This window comes from Camelus dromedarius, chromosome 21 (genome assembly GCF_036321535.1).
Source record: "Camelus dromedarius isolate mCamDro1 chromosome 21, mCamDro1.pat, whole genome shotgun sequence".
Lineage (NCBI taxonomy): Eukaryota > Metazoa > Chordata > Mammalia > Artiodactyla > Camelidae > Camelus > Camelus dromedarius.
Window position 1 is genome coordinate 10,410,754 of NC_087456.1, and position 24,409 is coordinate 10,435,162.

At 50.8% G+C, this 24,409-nt stretch overlaps 1 protein-coding gene across 3 annotated transcripts in view; it reads left to right on the forward strand.

Annotated features, from left to right (window-relative positions):
- Positions 1–9,713: 9,713 nt before the first annotated feature.
- Positions 9,714–24,409, forward strand: part of CAMK1G (calcium/calmodulin dependent protein kinase IG) — a 28,211-nt gene continuing 13,515 nt past the window's right edge. Inside the window, exons 1-2 of one of the 3 annotated variants that reach the window (XM_010992157.3) lie at positions 9,714–9,830; positions 19,875–19,995. In XM_010992157.3, coding sequence (XP_010990459.2) covers positions 9,791–9,830; positions 19,875–19,995 — 161 coding nt within the window. In that variant the 5' untranslated portion in view covers positions 9,714–9,790. Of the gene's footprint in view, positions 9,831–10,394; positions 10,612–11,459; positions 12,238–19,874; positions 19,996–24,409 lie in introns of those variants that run through there. The other 2 variants (XM_010992158.3, XM_031438649.2) reach the window with 2 other exon arrangements.

Sequence of the window (24,409 nt, forward strand, 5' to 3'; positions counted from 1 at the left end):
CACCTCGCTTTCTGGTTGTTTTTGTGATGATTAAACACCACCCACATTTATGTTTTTCACACCTGAGCTCTAACCCATTCTTCTCCAGTCCACGTGTTAAGAGCAGACTCTCTCCCGGGAGTCTTGCTCTGGACCAAAACACCGTGTGATGCTCTGCATGGGAAGAGAAAAATCACAGAAAAGTTCTTGAGATTAAAAACTAGAAGGAGGTTCCGGAGGGAAGCTTGGACAGCTGGTACGTGTGTGCATGGTGCATCTGTGTTTCTGCAAGTTTCACTTCCACATTTTGCACTCGTCTACTACCTAATGGCGGCCGGAGGCTGATTCTCCAGAGATGCCATCAGGTGTGCTACTGCCGCCCTGCTCTGGGTTGGAGGACTGGCTACCGATGTCTGTGTTCCCTTTGTGGAGAAGAGGACAGAGCAATGGTCCAGGACTCTGGCTTGTTGGCTCGTTGACTCGCGGCACCATCAGTCCTCCAACTGCAGCTAAGACCCCTTCAACCGTGTTCCCGCAGCTGCAGACTCAGCCCCATCCCAGCTCAGACATCAGGACCACCTTCCATTATGGAGCCTAAAAGGTTGTTTTGTTCAGTGTTTGTGAGGTTCAGTCAGCCTTTCTCAGGGCGAATGTTCAACTCTGTGACTGAGTCCCCGTTTGTTCCTACAACGAATTCTCCTCCCTGACCCTGATTTCCAACCTGGACTCCTGTGCTGGGATCTCTGCATTTAAACTCTGCCCAGTGCCCAGTTCCTTTGGGACAAGGACCCTTCCTCAGTTTTGTCTCTACCTTCACCTTGAATTTGGAGTTTCGCCTGGACATCTCCCAACAAATGTCACCCCCATGCTAGCGGGTCAGCCTACTTTCCTGAATCCTAATGTGTATTTGTTGAATGAATTAATAAATTGCTAGCTGCTATACACTAGGCACTTAAAGCCCAAGTAGCTGCTACCATTGAGCCCTCAGGCTCAATATTTAGTGAAAGAAATTTATTTAATAATTTAAAATGTTGACTATGATAGAAAAGTGACAAGACATTACCCAGCACTGTGGAAAGAGTGAATCACTTTCGTCACAGAGGGTTTCGTAAGGAGGTAAGATGTGAGCTGTTCTGGAAGCACAGTTAGTGATCTTCTCAACAGAAAAGGAGAGGACACGCCAGGGAGGGGAAGCAGCCCACACAAAGGCAGATGGTAGGACAGTCTCAGAGCACTACCTTCTCCTGGGCCCCCACTGCCCTTCCCCCCACGCTGGCTGCGATGCCCCCATCACGTCTTGTGGGAACGTTGGGATGTGCTGATTTGCCATACTTACCAGCTATTGCCCCTCAGCCCCCTCTCTGGATGCCAAGCTCCATTTGGCCCCAAATCCTTCCATCCTCAGGTTGTGACAAGGCCAGCCTTAGCTTACAGAGAAATGTCCGGCATGACTGGCCTGGCTTTGTTCCAAAGCCTGATCCCTCCAAAGCGTCCCAGGGTTGTAGAAGGAAAAGGGGCTGCCTTTGGAGCTGCTCCTTCCTTCTGCCCCTGGAGTCCACTGTGCCCTCGGCCGGGGGAGGAACAGAAGAAATGCCTCCTCCCCTCTCCCTCCCACACCCCATCTTGCAGGCTTGGGCCCCAAAGTGACCCTTTCAGTAGGCTAATTGAGGCCCTCCGGACCCCAGGATCAGTCAATACTTAGGAAATTAGTGGTAGAAAACGCTACCGAGGACACTGGCCTTGCCATCGATGCAGGAAGGTAATCGCTTGTCTCTGTAACCCACTTGTCCGGCTGCTTTCCCCAAGGTTGTAGAAAGCCCGGGCAGACTCTTTCCTCCCTGCTTCCTCCCACCTGTTGGGGGAGGTAGAAATACTGAAAGTTGAAATCAAAACATTGCGCAACACAGCGCGTCAGTGCCAGACGGCTCCCCAGCCCTGGGGCTGCACGCTCGCCGCCAACATGGGGCGCACGAACTAGCCTTGGACGTGGAGGGCGTTGCGCCTGTCCCCGACGCGGGGCCCAGAGACGAGGCAGGCCGTTGTTCTCAGCCCACAGACCTTGCCCGGGAGGCCTCGTGCCTGCACTTCTCTCCCTCCGACAGGTTCTTTCGGTCCATCCCCCAAGGTCAAATTTGGACCACGGCGCTGCGAACAGTCAGATGAGAGACCTGGTGTCTAAATCAAGCAACTGTTTTCTTCCCCAGGAGCAAGTGGTTCCTGCTGATTCCTACTTATCATCGGTTCCATTATTGAAATGTTCCATCTCAGGAACAATAAGAGAGGAGGACATTTCGGGGGTGAGGCTGCCGGCGGCCTCAGGAGCCCCCCTCCTCCTGAAAGCCTGGGTGGGGGAGAGACGGGGTTTACCTGCCCTCAGCAGGTGCCGAGGGAGGCCCACAGGAAGGAGGGCTTTCTTGTTACCGCTCTCCCCTGGCGCTGCTTCCCCAGAACAATGCCCAGCTCTTAGGTCCTAGCATTCTGTGTTCAAAAGTCCTGGTTGTCACCCTCCCAAACCCATCATCAAGGAGAGGTTTTGTCTCTCCCTCCCTCCTCCCACCCCAGCTTGTGACTAAGTCCACCACCAGGCCATCCACTGGCCTCACCTGGGTACTAGAGCGCTCTGGAGCTCAGGACTGCTCCTCTTCCTGGAAAAGACAGTTACCCCAAGAGGGGCGAGGACCTGTCCCCTCTCCACCTTGGGCTCTTAAGCTGAGCCCTCACTGTACATGGAAATCATCTGTTCCGGGCACCTGGCTTGCAGGCATGTGCATACACGAATCCACGTTCTCCATCCACACGGACACTGTCCCCTCCCCGGCCCCGTCTGCTGCCTCCACCCAGCTCTCTGCAGCTGTTTACTCTCTGTATTGGTCCCTGTGGTGTCTCCAACTGGGTCACACTCCCAAAGGGCCCACATCCTAAGTGTTTACTGTTCCCCCAGCACCTGATATACATCATCCCACTGAAGTCTATGACCCTCTTGTTGAGGAAAGCATTCCCTTAGGTCCATTTTACATGTGAGAAACAGACACCCAGAAATGTTAAGAAACATGCCTAAGGTCACACCGCTAGGAATAGAACACCCCATTCAATCCTAAGTCTGCCCTCACGCCTGACCATTCACCCCTTCACTATGCCTCTCAAAGAGGGGTACACATATTACAGAATTGCAGGGTCTCTCTGGGGAGGCACTTCTGAACATCAACTATGCGTTCAGGAGACAAGTTCCTCAATAGCTGGATCCTTCTGGAATGCCTCTGCCCTGGGCACCATGGGGACAGAGATAATCATCAGGCCATCTCTTTGGTCCTGTTGGGTCCTTTCCATTTGGGGGTGGGGAGCAGGGTGGGAGGCTCAGTCATCACCCCTGTAACGTTTCAGAAGGTGGACATCCTGCACATGACTGGTCTGAGATCTCCCCACCCGCCAAGGGACACGTGACAGCAAAGGGAGGTGGGTGGAGGGGAGGAGGGTCACCTCAATGCCTGGCACATTGCCCACCCCTCATAGTAGACCCCTGACAGATATTTGTTAGTTCTTAGAAAACTAAAAAAAAAAAAAAAAAGAGCAGCCTGACCACCCATAGCAGGAATACAGAGAATTTTGAGGAAGAGCTGGTCAGAAACAGCCCAGCCAAGAAAAAAGTGTGTTCTCCCCCTCCGCCAGAGGGCTGGACCAGGTCAGGGCAGAAGGGTGTCACTAGAGGGCAGTGGCAGCTCACTCTTGGGAGCAAGGAAGCCCTGCCGCGCCACCTTCTCTCTGGAGAAGCCAAGAGCGACAGCCCTGCTGGGCTGTAACTGCCCGATGCGGGGGCGGGACCCGGCGCTGGACACGTGGTTCCACCCGGGAAGAAGGGCAACGTTACCACTCAGGTTTCCTACACATCCTTTCATGTCGCTGGACCCCAACAGACTCGGGGGCTAGACGCATCATTAGGCCAGTTTGACAGAGGAGGACAGGAAGGTCCTTAAGGTTTTGCCGCACCCCGGTTTGTTTAGACAGCAAAAATGCCATGGGAACAAATGCTAGGCCACCTAAACCCCAGTCAGTCAGGGGCAAGTCTAAGACCTGCTTGTACATGTGGAGATGTGGGCTAAATTCTTCAGTGACATTCTCACCACCGTCCTTTTTCCTTTACAGGCCGGTCCTTTTATTTGTTCATTCCCTGGATGGTTAGGAAGAAACAGGAAAATGAGATTAAAATCAAATTGGACGATCAGGTACTTTGTAAAATTTGGGGTTAGGCAAGTGATACTCATGACTGCCCACTCACTACTCCTGATCACACCCCCTCCCTCTGCTGTCTTTCAAGGTCACACTGGTGACCTTGGAGAGTTGTGGCTGATTCCTCCAGCCTTGGATACCAGCATGCAGGTAATGATGAACACAGAACAGAAAGTACTGTAACCTCTGCCGAAGACCAGAAGCGAGTTCCCACATAGAAATTGACTAGGTCATCAGCCAAAACTTCGACGCCCAGTGGGGTGGACTTCATCCTGCCCCCCACTTCTTCCTGGAACATGTCATATACCAAAGCTGGGCTCATTTGGGAAAGTGACTCAGGCCAACAAAGGTGACACAGAGGCCACACAACAGCACAAAGACAACAGCAAACACATGAAGTGGATCAGATGAAAATCTTCTTACCTTGTAGACATCCCACTTATAAGAGCCAAAGCCACCCCCACCTGAGCCGGGGTAGACTAGATATAGCTGAATGCTTGTTGAACCTTGGCAGAGGCTGAGAAGGATAGAAAGATGCGCGGGAAGGGCAGTTAGGATGAAGGAGTCATTCGAAAGAAGAGGTGTAATTGATACCATCCTCCCCAGGTGGAAGGGCCGTGGGGAAGCAGCCAGCGATGTGGACTGAATGGCTCACCCGACATCCAGCTCTACAGACCCTAAAAAATTGGAAGATGCAACAAAACCTGAAGAACTGAACTGTTTTCTATTTCTTCTGGGTTCTGTATGTGCGTAGGGGCAGCCCATGGTAGCCTGTTACAAATGGACCCAATTCCTCCTCCTCCCACCATTAATGGTGTCAAACTCAGGACACACCAGAAAATGCTCCTTCCAGGGTTTATTCAGCCCTTTGATTTCGCAGACGTTTGTGGAATATGCTGTCTGCCAGACAATGTCATATGGTGGTTATAGAGGTAATTGAGGTATGGATTCTACCTTCAGATTGTCAATAATGGGCAAACTTGACATGTATTGGGCCAACTTCCACTGCAGTGGAGCAGGGTGGAAGCGGTGGCAGAGACGGGCTTTAGGAGATCAGAGAGGGTGGTCTGTTTTGCCTGAGGATCCAGGGAAGGGTACTCAGGGGAGGGGACTTTTTAAAGGTCCACCTCAGGTTTTAAAAGGAGCACATTGGAGGCTGCAGGAACAATGCAGACCATGCCTATTACTGGAAGCAGTAGAAATCTGGTGTCTTATTTTTAAAACAAATAAATACTGAAGTACCAAGTCTCACACTGATCCACACCTGTGTGCCAGCCTGTCTCTGCCGTCCTGTCACTTCCATTCTCTCCCCTCGACCTCCTCCCTGTGCCCATTCCATTCTCTGTTAACCAACTTCAGTTGGAAACGTGTTCTGACATCAGGGGTATTTGTTCCTTGGTGGCCCCTCCCCCTCTCGCCATCCTTCCCATCATACTTTGAAAGCCTTCCACACTTTCCTCCTTTTCCTGCCACACCAGTAGCACTCAGGGCTCCTCTCCCTCTGGCTCTCACCACCCAGCCACAATGCACTTCTCTGGCTCTCCGGTAGGTGTGGCTCCTTTCCACCCCAGCGCCCTTACACATGCTATTCTTTGATGTCTCCAGCTTTTCTTGTAGGTGATTCTTCTTTCTTCTAATTCCAGGTGGAAAGTCATTTCCTCAGGGCTGGTAACATTCCCCCTAACATATACTCTCTTAATGCCATAAACTGTAGTTAGTACTCATCACAATTGTCATGATCTGTATTTGTTTGAAATCTGACATTACTGCCAGGATACAAGACCCGTTAGGGCAGGCTGTGCCTACTGTGTTGTGGCTGTGTGCTCAGAGCCCGGTGCATTGCCCAGGACAGAGTAGGTGCTTACCAAATATTTGTTGCATGAATGAGCGAAGGGAGGCTGTTTTCTCTTCCTTTTCCGCCCTGGCGCCCATTATGTCTTGTCATCTGCTGTCCAAAAATCTCAGTCTGAGCTCTAATTAAATAAAAGACAGTGCAGACCAAGGGGAGGCAAGAATCTGCTCTTTGACGGACAAAGGCTTGTTCTAACCTCACAAGCGAGCGCGTCTCCCTTTTCTCCTCCTTAGCCCAACCATGGGAGGACTCCTTACTTTGTTTGAGGGTTAGAGTGACCACGTGGGAGCGGCAGAGATGGAGACTTAGTATACACTCAGCCACTTCTCTTCCAGCATCACCTGTGAACTAAACAGCTTGATAAGCTCGGACCCATCTGTCTTTTGGGGGGGTGAGATGAGGATGCTCCCTTACGGGCCATGGCGCCCCCTTCAGGCCACTCCCTTCTCCTCTCCACTCCTGCTCCCCCTTGGTTCAAGCCCTCATCCCCTCAGGGCTGCAAAGCTTCTCTGCTGATTTTCCTGCCTCCGATATCCCCCAGCGCCAGGCAGATCACCACTGGGTTCCCACCAACAGCCTTGCTTAAGTACCTGCAGTGACGGCTCTGCTGCCTTTGCAGGCAAGACCAAAGCCTTCACTCTTTCAACACCCTGCCCGGCCAAACTGTCTCCCACCACGTTGCAGGGCCACCTCCACAACTCCAGCACGGGCTTGTGTGTTCCACGCTCTGTGTTTTCCCAAATCCCACCCCACCCACCACACCTCCCAAATCTGGTCCCGTTCCTCAAAGCCCACGCTGACTCCCGTGAAACTTTTCCATGAAACATTTCCTGATGTCTCCAACCCACAGCCGTCTCACGTGGACTCATCTCTGGTGACAACACGAGTTAATAGCACCCTATATCACTGTGGATTGGTCTCTGATTTTTCTTTGTGTTTTAGTCTTGTCTTTTACTTGGCACGTGGTTGACGATTGATAAATACTTGGTTGAATTGTGGATTAGGGAAAACAGCAATAAGGTCATTAAAAGAATCCAAATTGGTTAAAATTGCAAGCATGGTTCTGCAAGTGCGCACGTGTGTGTGTGCACGATCCTGCGTGTGTTATCACGCAAAAAGCTCTCTTCCATCTCTTTGGGAAATATTCCCGAAGGCCCTTCAGTTTTCCAGTCACCCATACTGGAGCAGTGGATGCTCTGTCCCTGCTCTGGCCTCTGATGTCTGGTGTATGGCCCCTTCAGTACCTGCAAAAGCATCCACCTTCTGAATGCAGCGCAAAGAGGCAACACGTTCTTCCATGGTACCCAGCATCCGCTGAACCTGTTTCTGTTTCTGCAGCTAAGAATTCATCCCTGGCTCTAAGGCTCTCCAGGACCAGCGGTGTGTGTGCCGGTGGATGGAGTTGGGGGGTGGGGAGGGAGAAGGATGCTGGTGGCCTGGCGCTGACAGGCAGTTCCTTGCCCAGTTCAAACCTGTACCAGAATACAAGGACCCTGCAGGACAGAGTCACATATTCTGAGTTACCAAGGGCAGAGCTGACTGATTCCTGAGCTTGGACAGTGGAATTTCTAAAAGCGCAGAAGCTGAGTCTGGTTTCTATCCTCAACTCCTGGTACACAGTCAGTGATTGATAAATATTTAAGGAATGAGTGTACATACATGTGTGCTGGCAGGGGACTCCAGAGGGGCAGAATTCAGCTTCCTATGGAGAGAAACATCTTTGAGGCCCATGGGCCTTGCTTGACTACCCCCAGTTCTAGTGTTCCCACAAGGGGAGGACGGCTGCTCCTCAGGGATGCTATGCCCGGAGAATCTAAGCAATGAACAGGATGTTAGGCCCATAACAATAATACACTATTGTTCTTGTTATCAATACTAATTAATAAGAGTTACCATTTACTGAGTACTTACTACGTACACTAACCACCAGCAGAGCATATCTTATTTAATTATGACTCTCTAAGGCCTTTCTACTTCTGGTGGCTGATGGACTTATTGGGTTCATCATAAAACATTGGCCGAGTGCCTGCCCTGTGCCAGACACAGGAGGAGGATTCGGGAAAGGAGGACAAGAGGGCAGGAACAGAGGAAAAATCACTGCCCTAAGAACTCTCAATTCAAGAAGGGAGACAGAATGAATGAATGAATTAATTAAAAAATAAATAATTTTTTAAAATTAAAAAAAAAAGAAGGGAGACAGCAGTGAAAACACAAACTAGAATTCAAAACAGAAAAAGATTAAGAACTCAGGAGAGTCATAGACAAAAAGTTCAGGGAACAGCCCAGAGAAAGCAGTGATTACTTCTAACAGGGTGAGGAAATCATGGAAGGCTTCATGGATGAGGTAGCATTTGACGTGGTCTTTTAAAATCCATAACATTTCCATAGGCAGAGAATGAGGAAAGGGCATTCGACACTGACAGATCTGCATCAGCCAAGGTCAGGAGCTTTAGAAATAAGTGATGTGTTAGGAATCAGTGTCTTCCATGGTATGGCTGGAGTGTCGGTTGGGTGAACGAAGGCACTCAGGGGACGGGGCATGGTTTTGTGCCAGATCCTGGAATGCCTTCAGTGATGGGTTGAAGTGTTTGGATTTTATTGTGTAGGTAATGGATATTTTTGAGGTGAAAGCAATTTTTTTATTGAGATAATTCTAGCAAAAATGAAAGTTAGATGGGAAAGAAAATAAAAATAGCTCACATTTATGGACGGCCTACCAAGTGCCAGTCACTATTCTAAGCAACTTGCATTCTGTCTCACTCCATCCTACTAGTGTAAGAAATAAGTTCAGCAATTAACCCATTTAACAGATGAAGAAAACTGAGGCACAGAGAAGCTAAGCCACTTATCCAAGGCCACTCACCTCTTCAATAGACAGCTCAGGAGTCCAACCTAGAAGTCTTCTCCAGAGCCACTTTTCACTATCCCAATCGACCACCTCACCTAGGGACCAGTTGGAGCCTTGTCTACCACCAGGCCAACAATACCCAAGAGGGGAAGGGGGCCTGAATTAAGATTGTAGAGATGAAAACTTGAAAGAGGCAGCATTTACTTACTGCCTTTTGTGTAAGAAAGGGGGTGGGGGCAGGGAATATATACATATTTGTTTGTTTGTCTCCTCGTGAAATACTGGAGAACACGAGAAAGTAATGAAAGCGGCCACCTGCACACGGCAGGGCAGGGGGCAGGAGTGGGTGCCGAGTGGATGGGGTGAGGGCCCTCTAGGTATGGCTTTTAACAGAGTTCTGATTTCTGACCCGTATGAATCTATTATTTATTTTCAAAATACAAATGATTAAAAATGGAAAGGTACTAAACGAGCACGACACTGTAAATCAACTACACTTCAAATAAAAATAAATAAATAATAAAAGGGTTTTAAAAGATGTTAACTGGAACGGCTTAATTTAAAAGCGAATTCAGTGCAACACCTAACGGCTGATTGGATTTGGAAGACCATGAAAACGAGAGCACCTGGGTCTCCAACAGGAGTGTTTGGGGAGGGGTAGTCCTTTAGCTGACTGGGAAAGACAGGATTGTGGGTTTGAAAAAGTTCAGGTTTTTGTGGATGGAAGTGGACATTGGAGGCTGAGATTTAGGATGGGGTGTTAATTTCAAGCATTCGCATGATGATGATAAAAAAAAACCCTGTGAGTTTGTTAGGATTAAGGGGAGAGTAGAGAAAGAGAAAGCAAGAGGGCAGAAGACGGGGATCCGAGGAGCCTGCAATGAAAGATGGAGACGGCGCAGGCCTGGCCGAGGACGGGGCAGAGAGGTGAGTGCGAGGGAAGACACGGAGCAAACAGCTTCCAGAAGGAGGGGAATGGTCTCCCAGGGACCAGTGGGTTAGGACCGAGAAGAAGATGGTAGATTTGGGGATCAGAATGGTTTGCTTCTAGAAATAGGGGAGAGGGGACTTACCACAGACACTGGGTGAAACTACCCTCTGTAGGGTCCCCCGCGGGACATCCGAGCACTTCGCCCCGCATTCTGTAAGAGAACAAGCCTGGAGGGCACTGAGGGCTGTTCTGTCTCTCCTCCCAGCCAATGCAGATATCCTGTCACTCGGGAAAGTGTTTTTAAACAATATACACCAGCAACTGAGTGGTTAAGAGGGAACCTGAGACAGACAGTCTCTGATTTTCTGTTATCACCCCATTCAGGCCAATGGAAACCTTGAATGATGTTTTGATTCTGCTTTTTATTCTTCCCCCGTTTCCATCACACATCTCAGTGCAAACACAATTATACACACGCGCACATGCGTGCTCACGTGCGCGCGCACACACACGGCATAAAAGGGTCCCTTAGCAAAAGCATTTCTCTGGATCTGCTCAGAGGGAGAGGAAAGCGGAGGAAAGGAGGGAGAGCTGTGAGCCGCCCTCGCTGCTCTTCCTCCCCTTTAAGGCTGCCTGGTTACGGTCCTGGGAAAGAAAACCCCTGCATTCCTCCCCTTTAATTCGGTTTATTGTTGAAGCTCTGGAGCAGCTAATCTTCACAGACCTGTAGGAGCTGGAGTGGGAGCACCACGAGCCCCATTCTCTCGGAGTCCCTGGGTAAGAGGAACCTACTTCTTTGTTGGGTTTGAGGAGATTTCCTTGCTTAGTGGGAGACGTGTGGCTCCTAGACAGTGGGTTTGAAGAGCCACTTTTGCAAAAAAAAAAAAACAAACAAACAAAACTTGGGTATTTCAGCCCCAGTTCCAGTGTTGCCTGACTCTCCTGGTAGAGGGGAAGTTGTAGCTGTCTCTCAGAAGATAAGTCTGAATGGGGCTCCGGGTGGGACCCCTGCAGGGAGTCATCTAGCCATCGCTCCAGGGTTGGCTCTAGTGGGGACCTTTTGCACTTCTGGGCAGAGAAAAGGCAGCAAAATATCTGTATATGCCCCTCCTGCAATGCCTGCCTGCAGGCTGCATTCTAGGGACAGTCCTCCAGGCTCTGTGCCTGGGAGGGGCTGTCCATCTGCAGGGTGTCAGGACCTCCTGCCTGCTCGCATCCCTCCCTCCTGACTCAACCTTCACCTCTTAACCTCTCTGACCCCATCTGTCAAATGGGACAATGCCCACGCTGGTTCTGCTGACCTGTCCAGGTCGCTGGGAGGATTAGAAGAGCCAGAGGGCAAAAAGGAGGTTTGTAAACGGCCTGTGGCTCTGCAGACCCCAGGAAGGCGGACCAGGCTCAGTCCCTCCTGGCAGGGTCTGCAGCCGGCTCCAGCTCCCCCTCCAGTCCCTGGTGCGTTAGGATGCAGAACTCAGCGGCGGCACTGCTGTCAGTCACGAGGCCCCTCCTTTACCTCCCTCCGGTCTCTAAACTTCCTTAGTTCAATTCTCAGGTAAAGATGGTTAAGAGGAGGTCTGGATTCACCACCACCCCCATACGCACTGTGGCCCCTTTTCTCCACGTTACTTTGACGCACAAACGTTAACCCTGAGGCTCCCGGAGGTGGCTGCCAGGGCTCTCGCTGCTGGCCTGGCTGCAGCGCTTGTTCTGCAGCCAAATGGCCGAGGAGGAGAATCTCTGAGAAGGGTCAAGGGAGTCAAGCAGGTTCTGTCCTGGGTAAGGGGAAGATCCTTCCCAGACTAGAAGCTGGAGACAGAGGCCAGCCCCTGGTCCTACTGACCCAAGCTTAACAAGGGCCAAAGACCAGACCTAAAAGGCCAGAATACGAAGTGCTTAGTAATGCCTGATATGGGGACCACACTTTACAGTGACTAATGTGCCTGTAATTAATCATCTTTCAGGCAAGCCCATCAGGCAGGTGGGGCAAATAGTATTTCTCACTTAGTAAAGATGAGACCACCAAGACCCAAGGAGGTTTGCAAAGCTGGATACTGATGGTATCCATCTGATGATAGTAGCATTTGAATCCAGATCTTCTGACCTAATCAGTGACCTTTCCATGATACTACAGATAGCGATGGTGTGGGCAGGTGTACGTGTAATAAGAGCACTCTTTAGAGATGGGACAGAACTTGGGGAAAGAAACGCAAGGTTAGAGTGAGAAAAGGTTTGAGCTAGAGCCAGTCGCAGCTCGGGCACGAGGTAGACGTCCAGCCACAGTCTCAATGCTGAGTGTTCCCGGGATCCAGCCATTCCCAGATCCTTCAAGCCAAGCCATGTGTTCCAGGGGGATTCAGTCCGTTGTCGGGATTACCTGAGAGCATCCTCAGAATAAGGGCAGAGGTAAGTGAAATCCCGACAGCCACCCCCAGCAAAGAGGCAACAGGTTACATGATGGGGACAAGGAGACTGCTCTTGGGGTCCGATGGTCTGGGGCTCATGCCTGGCTCTGTCATTTACTATCTGTTTGATTTGGGGCATTTTTCTTATCATTTCTACCCATCAGCACCTCAACTATAAAATAGGGTTAATGATACCTACCTTGAAAGGCATTGAACGAGGTGGTGCTGGTAAAGCACCCAGCACAGTGACCACCCAGGTGATCAGTCTAGGGCAGCGAATACCTTGAGGTCTGGGAGCGATTCTGGCTGGGACTGAAAAGAATCCTCCTCTAAAAGGAGAGTGCCTCCCAGGCTCCCTCTCCCCCATTCACACAGGTGCACACGCGGCCAGAAATAAATTGAGTGCCTAAGGGTGATGGGGCCCAGCCTCAGCCTGCCAGAGGCAGTGGAATGAATGAGCTGCAGCATGAATGAGAGGGGAGGTGGCTGTCTGCAAACAGGCTGTGGCTACAACTGCAGGCCCGCTGCCATGGTCACTGGGGAGGGGGCTGGGGCTGAGCTGCTGCCGAGAAAGCAAGCTGGTGATGGGCAGCGCGGGGTGGGGCGGCCCCAGCCAGGCGTGCTGTGGATGACTCGTCCTGGAGCGGGGAGGTGGGGAGGGGAAGGCTTTCTGGCCACAGCCATCCTGAGCTCTGCTCGCCCTTCCTCCTGCTTCTCCTCACCCCCACCCCCACTCCGGGTGGAGACTCCCCCCTCTTTCAGGAGGTGCTGTAGGCTGAGCCCCACACCTGTATCCAAGAGACACCTCTTGCATGGGCGTTAGGCTGAAAGGCAGCGTGTGGCAGACACACAGTTAAACCCATGACCCTTGAACACTGCTTAGAAAGACCCCCCAGTGCAGGCCGGGCTTCCTCCACTACTACAACACATTCTGTCTTCCTGTTTGGCCAGATGAAGTAGTTGGTTTGCATTTCAGGACTATGACGGACGGAAAATCACATCTCCAAACACTTTAGAGTTACAGTGAGATGTGGGTCACACCTGAAAGGCACATGGGAGTCAAGGCCAGCTGAGGGAACAGCAGATTCACATCTCCTGCTCTGTGCTCAGCCCCGTTTAAATCATTTATTTCCCCTCTCTCTCCCCAGGGTTTAATCTGTGTGCCTGTCAAGTGGGCCCGCTGCACACTAGTTAAGAGGTTGCAGAATGCTTTCGTGCCCACTGATGTGTTGGACGCCCACAGGAATCCCGAGAAATAAACAGAGCAGGGGTGATTATTCCCATCCAGCCAATGAGGAAACTGAGCACATTAAGAATAACATGCCCTGTTCTCTCCAGTGACTCTTATGTGTTGACCCCTCAGCCACCAACGAAGCCCCTCATTTCCTCTTTATTGCCCCTATAAGAGGCACAGGATAAACCTTAAGCAACAGATGGATTCTGCCTTGTCGCTGCAGCAGGAGGGATTTGGTTAAACTTAAATGTGGGTTTGAGCCTGAAATAAACTGCAGGAGGCAATTGAAAAAACCACCTTCCTCTGTGATTTTATGAACAGAAACTGGCATGCAGAGTTGGCCTTTGAGATGCAGGGCTAGTGGGAAGGCTGGGGAGGGAGCCCGTGTTCCTTGGAGGTTCCATCCAGCCAGGAGTCTCTAGGAGCCTTTAGGGTCCAGGGTCCAGGGTCTGGGCCCTGGCAAGCTGACCATCCACTTGAGCTGCAGCCCATGAATCAGAAATGGGTTCTGACAGCCCACGCAGAGCCAGCCACATGCCTGTGACACCATGAAGGAAGTAGGACTGTGAGTGATGGCAGCTGGCTGCTGGAAATTTCGTAGATTGCTCAAATATGCAATCACAAAACATCAGAGCTGGCCTGGTCCCCACTTCCCAAAGCAAGCTCGAGCAACCCTAGAGCGTCTCGATGCTAGCAGGTGTTGTGAAAGGCAAGAATTTCCAATTACAATCCAGTAAAGCTGGGGGACGCCAGGTTAAAGAGCATCAGGCAGGTGTCTTTACCAGCCCTCAGAGCCTTTAATAAGCTAAACGGATCATGAATGTCCAAGAAGGGGTGGGTAGCAAATCCACTTGGCTTACAGGGAGTCTCCGGGGACTGATATTCTAAATCACAAACGTCAGGGACCCCTAATCTAGTCCATTCTCCTCTTCTCACTAAGGAGAAAACTGGACGCCCAGAGAGGCAGAGTGATCTGCCTGGGGCTACACAGCTGCTTGGTGCTGAGTCAAGACTAGAGTCAGAACTTGACCTCTTTCCAGTGTGCCTCTCAATCCAGAACATGATGGACAGTCCAGGATGGGCCAGAGTCCAGCAAACTGGGGCCCAGGCAAGAAAGTATCCCAGCTTTTAGTCTTTTAGCCCCTTGATAAACCGACGACTTCTGTATTGCCATGATTCTGTGTGCCCCAGTCTGGAGGTAGAGAGCACATTCTTAAGAAAGATGAGCCAACGGATAACCTCCCTCCCAAGACCCACACCCCTTTCCGAGTCATGCTCTCAAGGCATGGAAAACCCTGGAAGTAAACTACAAAGCAACCTGTGGGTGGGCTGATTCATCCGGGGTCAGTAAAAGAGATACACCTGGAAGGAAGGCTCTGTGACCTGGTCACTCTGCTCCAGAGTCATCTGCGCCTCCTTGCTCAGAAGCCTCAAGTGAGAGCCCTGGCGAGGTCTCCTCCCGTAGGCAGAGCTGGGGACCATTATCTGTGGGCTGAAGCCTGCAGATGTGCTGCTCCAAGATTCCTTCCTTCCCTGTCTCCGTCTCCTCCAGTTCATTCACGTCCAGCTTAGGAACCTACTGTGGGCTTGGGAAACATACGTTGGCTGGGACTGAACTGAATGCCTCTGGATTAAAACATGGTGCCCCTGAGATTCTGGGGCAGCTCATCTGGTGGGGTGGCCTTTTGAAGCAATGAGCCCTACTGATTCATTTAAAAAGCATCTCAGAGCAGAACTAAGTGGCTGTGGCTCAAAACAGAAAACTTTGGATAAGGAGGCCATGTGGACCAGCGCAGGCAGGAGTGAGGGTCCGGAGAGCAGATCCAGGGTCGGTATACTCAGTGGTAGATCACGTGCTTGGCATGCACGAGGGAGGTCCTGGGTTCAATTCCCAGTACCTCCTTTAAATGTGTGTGTGTGTATACACACACACATTAATATATTAAAATATATAATATAATATGTATTATAAATATATATTTTTTTAAAAAAATCAGAGAGAGGATCCAGAGCAGGGAGGTGTCATGAGATGACTTGGTACCTTTGGGGTGTGGTGATGGCAATGAGGAGGGCCCTGAAGATAAACTTCGTCTGCGGTTAGACTTCTGTCTGGGGCTTGTGCTGCCCCTGTGACCAGATGGAGCCTGGGAAGGAGAGAAGGACAGTGACACTCCATGAGAACCATGCAGGCTCGCGGCCTGAGCGTTTCTGCCCAGCACCTCGTCAGTAGCCAGCCTGGATGTCCCCGGCCTCCTCCCAGGAGCTCAGAAAGGGCCACACTCAGGGGCAGCGTCCACCCCAAGGCAGTGCAGCCTGCCCTTGAGGAAGAGCTTTTCCTTCCCCAGCTCTGAAGTGTTCTCCCCAGAGTCCAAGAAGACTATCAGTCACACGGAACACCACACAACTGGCAGTAGCCAGGAGCAAGGCAGTGCCCTGCGGGGGTTACTTTAGAACCAAATGAGAGCAATCATGAAAACTTCAACCTTCTCAGAATGTGTTTTCTTTTCCTCTGAAAGGGCCTCAGTTACAGAAGCCAAGAGAGGAGGGGGAGGACTTTCAGGGAAAGAAGCAAGAGGCAGCAACGAACAGGCCCCACCCCACCCCCAGCCCCATCTCAGAGCACACTGTGGACCCCCACCATGCAGGGCACCCGGCCTTGAGGTTTCTCCACAGTCAAGGAGGGGCAGGAATGAGGTGGGGTTTCAAATCTGGGCCCCTGAGCTTTCCACGTGGCTCTGAAGATGGAACTAAATTGTTAGGATTGAGTGTATGGGAGGAGGGGTGGGCGAGAGACAGGTTTTCTTATAGCCTCACTGAGGCTAAGAATACTATGTTTTTAAGTTTTTTAAGAGCGGTGGGGAAGAAAGAACAGCGAGTACAGATCTGCTAATGAGGTGGCGCTGCCTCCTGGAAAGCGGGCCGTCCTTCCATGGGGGCTCCAGAAGGGGGAGTGACGCACGTCCAGCTGATGGGCCAGAGCTGGAAAGAAGGCTCTCGATTGGCTCCTTACCTGGAAAGGCAGCATCTCCAGCCCTGCTGTTCTATGGAGGGGAGAGACAGAGAGGGAGTCACACAAACGAACCCTGTTATTGGTTCCTTTTAACCTCCAACCCTTTGCCCTCATGCCCCTTACCTCCTTCTCAGCTGTGGCGTGCCCCTACCATAAGAAGCATTTGGTACAAGCCCAGATGCCAACCACTCTGATCAGTGGAAGCTGCTGGATTTGAGGTTAAGAGCCTGCAGAATGGTGTCTGGCTAAAGATAGCCCTCTCTTCTTGCCCAAAGCAATCTCTGCCAGTCGGGGCTCACTGGTCTCCACTTTGTAGCTGGGCCCTTCAAGTCCATGGTCAGCCCACCACTGCATTGCTGGTGAGTGCTCCTCTGGTCAGTGCCTGGCCCCTGAACTGCTGTGGTCCCTCAGGGCTGCCACCCTGTCAAAGGGAAGAAATCAGTACATGCGCCTGAAGATACACGGTTATACCAGCTCTGTATTCGGCTGTATCAAATGCAAAGGAATTCTTAACATTTCCTACATGTGTTTTTTATAATAGGCACCAATCATTACATAGCCAGGCTGCCCATTTGCACGCTAGACTAAAATGTGCAAAGAAAAGGTACCTTCTTTATTTCCTATAAAATCTTTCCTGTGAACTCCCACCCTACCAGGCAGCAAAAAGGGCGACAGGGAACTTTATATTTGAACTTACCCATTACAGTTTCTCAGGTTTAATAGAGTCTCATTTAGCAGACCCAGTGTCCTCCAGGAAAACACAGAGACTTGATATGGCTTTTCTGCTTCCTGTTCTATTTCAAGGTGACCTTTTCTGTCATGAGGTACTTACCGGACCTGGCTGTGGCATGGGAGAAAGGGGCCCCAGGCTTATCAGCGACTTCAGGCCCCAGTTCTCTGGGAGCTCAGCAGAGGCGGACTAGTGATGCCCGAAGTGTGCCTGGTCCCTTCTGGCCCCTGGGGCATTATGCTGACACCTTCCACTAAAAGCCTGATCCCAGACACTTGATCCCACCTGAGAAGACCTGATTGTAACCATCTCTTCTCCCGGACCCCAGTACAGGTCCACTAGCCACTCTGTATCCCCTCACCAGGGCGGAGGGCAGAGGGGAGCTGATAAATGCTTAAGGTCTGGCTCTTGGAGGGTGGGGGTAGGGGTGGGAGGAGCCCAGATGGTAGCCTTTCCCTGTTTCCATGGTGTAGATACTCCCACTGTGGTCCTTTCCAAGCTAACAACATGAGGCCACCAAGCATGGAGATGGAAGAAATAAATACGGTCAGTCATCATGAGCCTGTACAGGCTGGCTCCAGCCCCACGGGCCCTGGGGAACTTCTGGAGTCCCTGCAGGTCGTGACACCATCTCACCCATCTTCCCCCTCTCGGCCTGCCCCATGATGACTTGCCACCTGTTAAATGTGGTTGTGGTCAGAGTTTCTCCTGGGCTTATAGTCTCCCACCAGCAGGGTCCTGGGGAGCCCACCCAAGCCCACCCATTGCTGTCACCGATCTCCCCCACTCCTGGATGGACGTTTACCCTGAGAGGGTGAAAGCAAAGATGTGTGCTTCTGACAGCCACACCCTCTGTCTCTCCATCTCCTTCTCAGGGTCCACTTGGGCCAAAAGTGTCAGTTTTTCCACACCTCTCTCCTTCCTTGTGTCACCTTCTTATTCCTAGGGTCTCAAGTCCCCTCACAACTGGGACTTAACAGTAGAAAAGGTTTCCCTCTCGACCACAGAACCTGTCTTATGACATGTATCTTCCGGGTGGGGGTTACTAGGAATGAAAATACATCAGTTTAACGTAACAGAGCTCAGCCTGTTCCAGCCGCACTGTCCCTTCAGTCTCTTGCCCCCTCTGCACTTTTATATTTTATCCCTTCTGCCAAAATGCCGCTTCACATGCTCTATGCTTAACTGGCTTCTTCACCAACTTCCCATCTCAGCTAAATGTGACCTGGTCAGAGAGGCTCACCCTTCTTTCTAAGGAAGACCCTCCCTGATTGTCTTACAAGCTCAGGTTTTGCTCTTTCGTGGTTTAACCACCCTTCGTCACTATACACCTGTTAGCTTTCTTGCTCGTTGCCTGGCTCCTCCGGGCTGCCGGCCCCAGGAAGGCAGGGTCATCACCTGTGTGGTCCATCTGACCACTGGGTTATACACTGAGTACCATCAGCAACTTTACCTTTCGATGAAATATCACGGGAACTCATTTGTCTTAAAGTGCATTGAAAAATGCTAAATAAGACACTAGACTGAGACGGCAGGGGGCTGGAATCCAGTGTGATGCAGTGGGGGGGTACATAGCTTCTATTCCAAATCTTGAAGAAGAAATCTAGAATGCAAGTGATTAGCTCTATAACCTTGGCTAGATGATCTGATCTTCAGATAATCATTCTGAATCATCCTTATGAAAGATGTGAGATCTGCTCTAACTGCCTCACTAGAAGCTAAGACCGCTTCTCTGGGTCTCCATTTCTTATTACATCAGCCAGGGTCCCAGCTGGCAACCAATGATAGACATTGCTCAACGGGGAGGGTTTACTGCAGGTGCTACTTACAGGGATACAGTCACCGTGCATATTCAGCCCCTGGCACGTCGTGGGTCTTGACTGTTGAACGAAGATAGTGACTCCAGAACTCATATAAAGTCAGGACACATTCCAATTCAGATTTTTTTTTTTTTTTGGTGGGGGAAGGGGGGAGGGAAGTAATTAGGTTTATTTATTTATTTTTTTAGACACGGTATTGGGGATCGAACTCAGAATCTCGTACATGCAAAGCATGCACTCTAGCACTTTGAGCTGTACCCTCCCCCGCCCAATTCAGATTTTAACAAATAACTATTTTTCTAGCACTCTGCTAAATGTTGTGGGAGTTACGAGGAAACACAACGCTCATTCATCTAATATTCATTCCTTTAACCCATCACAGGTAGGAGAGAAGTTAATAGTAATGACAGGGGGAGGCAGCCGAGCTGTGACCACAGGAAGAAGTCTGGTGACTCAGTAGTCTGAATAAATACCTTGGTGATCACTTGGTCTCACAAGAAACAGCTCAGATCCCCTCAAGGTGGATAGTCCCATGTCAATCTACACATGTGTGCGTTATTGTCCTTAAATGCATTTGTACAAAGTGGAGTTTCAACTCCTAGACTCTAAACTCCAGAAGCACAGGACAGGCACAATGGGCACATAGTAGTAAAATTTGTTATTCATTTAAAGAGCAAATGGATAGAATAAGCCTGATTTTTGCCAGTTATCCAGGTTTTGCTCCTAATTCTTCCTTCTAGCTTTACATGAATGATGTGAGTATCTTAGACTCTTTTTACAACTTGTTCTCCTCCTATTTGAGAAATTAGCTGATCAGACCCTTTCTTCCCTTCCTCAAACACAGCATCCCCAGAAGCTTCAACTCTGGAGGCGATGGGTCGGAAGGAAGAAGATGACTGCAGCTCCTGGAAGAAACAGACCACCAACATCCGGAAAACATTCATCTTCATGGAAGTGCTGGGCTCGTGAGTCCTGGGCGGAGATGGGGCGGCTGGGCTGCCAGCCGTGGGGAGCTGGAAAAGAGTGGTCCTGGGCCAGTGGGGAATGATAAACCAGGACTGAGTCTGTGGTAACACCAGCTCAGTAGCTCTGAGGGGCCTGGGGAGGTCAAATAGGGAAGCACCCCGGGTAACACAGAGGACCATCCAGCCCTGACACCCAGGTTCTACCTCCTCACCCTCCGGAGATCCTGCCCTGCTTCCAGATCTGTGACAACTTGTGATCCTTGCCCTGGTCACAGGAAAGAGGAGTTCTGGAGCACTTCTGGAGACTCACTGACCCCAGAATCTCCCTGGGCCCCCTCACCCAGCTTCCTCATCCCCCAGCCCTAATGTTGCAGTGAACAGGTCAAACCCATTGTCTGCTATAGACTTGACGGAAGAAGGCGCTTCTAGGGCTGATGGGTTACCCACACCTGAATCAGCTCCCACCACTGGCATCCTCTCTGCTCCATATTTAGGTACCATGTTGGGAAAATAAGATCACACTGTACCCCAAACTCCTACCAGCCTCTAGGGTGTCTGTGCCTGCCCCTTGACAGTGATTACACGGCTGGAGGAGCAGAGACATCTTGTCTGGAGCTGACTCGCCCTTAGTCTGGCCTCTCCGCCGGGGGAGGCTGCAGCCTTTGACGCAGGCTGGCAGCGGTTCCGGGCCACAGGCTCCCAGGGCCTCAGAACCCCAGCTGGTCAGCTAATTAGCCTGGGCTAATTGGGCCATGGAAGTGAGGGGCCCTTAGTGGGCTGTCCAGTCAAGCAAGCTTTCATTTTAGCCAGCTCTGGCTAAGTTTAGCTCCCTCTGCCTTGGCTGGGAGGCGGTGACCTCAGGCAGTGACGGCTGCCCACACGCTCACTGGAGCCGGGGAGGAGATGGCTGGGCCCTGAGCGGCGGCCTCGGAGCCCTCCCATCGCAAGCCAGGGTGACACTCAGCACGCAGGAGGGTCTCTGTAGCTGCCCTGGCATCAGAGCATCAGCCTTTGCCAAGACAGGTGTGGCCCGGGAGGGGGTTAGGCAGGAGAGGGAGGCAATGCTCAGGACTGAATCGGAAATGATTTGCTAAAGCATCCCAAAAATGAAGAGCAGGAGGAAGAAAGAAGCCCAGGTTGACAAGAGTGTATTCACCATCTGTTTAGACTTGTGTTGGAGCGCACACCCCCCTCAAGGAGCTCAGTGAAGCAGCTTCTAAACCTAGGGGGACAGCAGAGTCCCCTGGGGAGCTCATGCCTCTATCTTCTAGCAGGGAAAGAGTTTAAGTAAAGAAAAGTTGCGCTCATAGTGCAGTGGACACCAATATCCCCACCACCTGAATTCGACAGTTATTGACATTTCACTGTATTTGCTTTACACACACACACTTTGCTGAGCAATTTGTAAACAAGTTGCAAACATCATGACACGTTGCCTTTGAATCCTTCTGTTTGCATCTCCTAAGAATAAGAGCATTTTCTTCTGGATCCACAATATCATTGTCTCCCTCAAGAAAATTAACGATTCCCTGAGATCATTTCAGTCTAGGGAATTTCAGAAAAATACAGGTTTCTGGTCCCGGACTACTAAAGCGGAATTTAAGGAGCCAGGACCCGGAGACCGTGAATCAATTTTAAGTGCTTCTGGTGGCTCTAATGTATCCAGCCCAACACTGATTGGAGGGGAGCAGGCAGACACGACTGGGGGCAAGTCACAGCCAGAGAGAAGGCACCTCTGTGGTGCTCAGGACGAGGACAGGCAGCCCAGACTGCAGACCCCAGAGGGTTTCCCAGGTGGCGTGCTGTGGAGACGAGACAGTTGCACACAGTTGCCTCCCCTGTTCAGGATACATCAGCATCCCCTAACAAAGGCCCGTTTTCTCTAGTCCTCAGCTCCTCTGGGACAGCCTACCAGGGAAAATAGCCTTTTGCTAAATCTGCCCAGATGCCACCCACAATTCCAGGGCCCTGGGCAGCTGTAGGGACACTGGGCAAAACTAGTCCATAACAGAGCTACGTCACCCAAGTCCCAGGCCTCCTCCTTTCACTGCCCAGGAAAAGAACTTGCTTCTTGGTTCTCCCCTCGTCCTCCACCACCCAGGCTCCCAGCAAGAGCAGAGAGCTCTGCAGAGCAGGACACACAAGTCAAGTTCGCAAGCGCCCCTGACTCTGAGGCCTCTGCCTGTCTTGCCTTCTGACCCGAGCAAGCTTGGCTGCTCAAAACTAGCTCGCTGCTCCCCAGTCTGACAGATGGCACAACTAAGTCTTCCAATTCCTCTCCTGTGCTCCTGCCACACACCCCAAACACACACACACACACACACACAATGCAGAAGGCAGCCTGAGGCAGGACAGCGCCACACGCTGCAGCGTAAACCGTCCCCCAGGAAGGTCTGAGCTTGATCTCATTTTACAAGTGAGCCCAGAGTGGGTGTCAGCTCTGAAATCAGGGGACCATCTATGTGTGGTTCGAAAGATACAGGTGAAAGGGAAAACTCTGAAGGGGGGATCCTAGAAAGTCACAAGTGGAAGGAATCTCTAAGGTCAAGTGGTTCAACTCATTTTAAGGCAAGGAGAGCGGGGTCTAAAGAAGAGTAGTCGGGGGGAAGGTATAGCTCAGTGGTAGCGTGCGTGCTAAGCACGCACGAGGTCCTGGGTTCAATCCCCAGTACCTCCATTAAAAATAAATAAATGAATATAAATAAACCTTACTACCTCTCTACCCTAAAAAAATTTAAAAAAAAAAAGATGAGTAGAACAGACAGCCCATTCCAACCATCCGTCCGTCCATCCATCCATCCATCACACAGACACTTGAGCACTTTCCATACGCAGCTAGGCAGAGGACCTGGTGCTGGTCCACTTTGCCTCCCCTCATTCCCTGCCTCACAGCAGGTGCCGGACTGCCCGCAGCAGCCCCATCCCTACCTGCTGTTCCACGCCTCCAGGCTTTTTCTCAAGCTTCTGCCCCACCCCAACCTGCAGCACCACTTCCAACTTGTTTTTTCACTGGGCTAACTCTCATTCATCCCTTAAAACTGAGTTCAGCGTGTTCTTAAGTTGGAGATCCGTGAATGATGTGCTTCTCAGCCATCCCAAGTGGTCACTTGTATACATGAGGAAAAGCACCCTTTTCTCTAGCTTGCTGTGTAAAGGAAAGATATTATAACAAGTATGGAAACATACAGACTCCGAGGGGATGGGCATCTCCTGGAACCACGCAGTGTGTAACCTGCCCGAGCATGGCAGAGGCCCTGTCTTAAGTGTCTGTTTTCTGTGGTCCCATAAGCCTTCCTGCTGATCTGTGTGTGTCTGTCTCTCACACTAGAGTCTAAACTAGACCAACCCTAATCCCAGTACCTAACACAGAGAGGCTCTGTCAGCCCAACAGGTGCTTGCTGAATGCCGAATAACATTTTTCAAAGCGCACGTTAATTGCTCTCTTGTCCATGTTCTTCACTAAGTCTGCAGGCTCCTTAGGAGCAGAAACACTTACCTCTTTCTCTCCAGTGTCTAAGACTCAGTAGGTGCTCAATAAATCTTGATTGGAGGGATGAGTGAGTGAATGAATGAATGGAGCAAGCTCTGAAATCTCTGATTAACTCAGTTCCCAGTGCAGCTGGGAAAACAGGAAACTCAGACACAGGAAGCACCAAGCATTTTCTCATGCAGATTCTGGAAGTCCTTACACAGGCTTGATTGCTGTTGGGCCTCCACGCTAGAAAACCCAGCTGGCAGGGAGGAGGATGGTGCCGCTATTTCCTCACTCAAGCTCTGTCTCCTCTTGTTACTGCCAGATGTTCTCCCTAAGGGTATTCATATAACGATAGTAATAATAACATTGATCGGATCTAGCACGTACAGTTTACTAGATGTCAAAAACGCTTTTATGCACTTCGTATATAAATTGACTCATGTCCTCTCCTAAACAACTGTATGGATCAGATACTACTGACATTCCCACTTTTCAGATAAAGAAACTGGGTATATAGAAGTCAAGTGTCTTGTTACCTAAAAAGCTGAGGTTATAACGTGGGCAACCAGGCTCCAGCGTCCTCTGCTATCTAACTGCCATTCTGATGACCTGGTCTCCAGAGGATCCCCTTCAAACCAAGAATCCTACAGTTTGGAATCCTACCCTGTATTCCCATTGGGTTCCATTCTCTCCGTCTTCAGACAGCCCACCCTGAGCTGCTGGGTTCTGCCTTTTGTCCTCACAGATCCTACTGAGTGAGAGGGTGTTCAGCCCCCTTGCCTCTGAGCACTGGTTCGGGGCAGTTATCACCATCTAGAGCTGATACAGAAGTCCCCTCTCTCTCACTGCCGGAGCCCTGTTCTCCAGGGCTACTTCCAGCTGCCACGCAGTGTGCCACGCTGCACCACGTTGGGAGAAGCAAAGTAAATCAACTCTGCA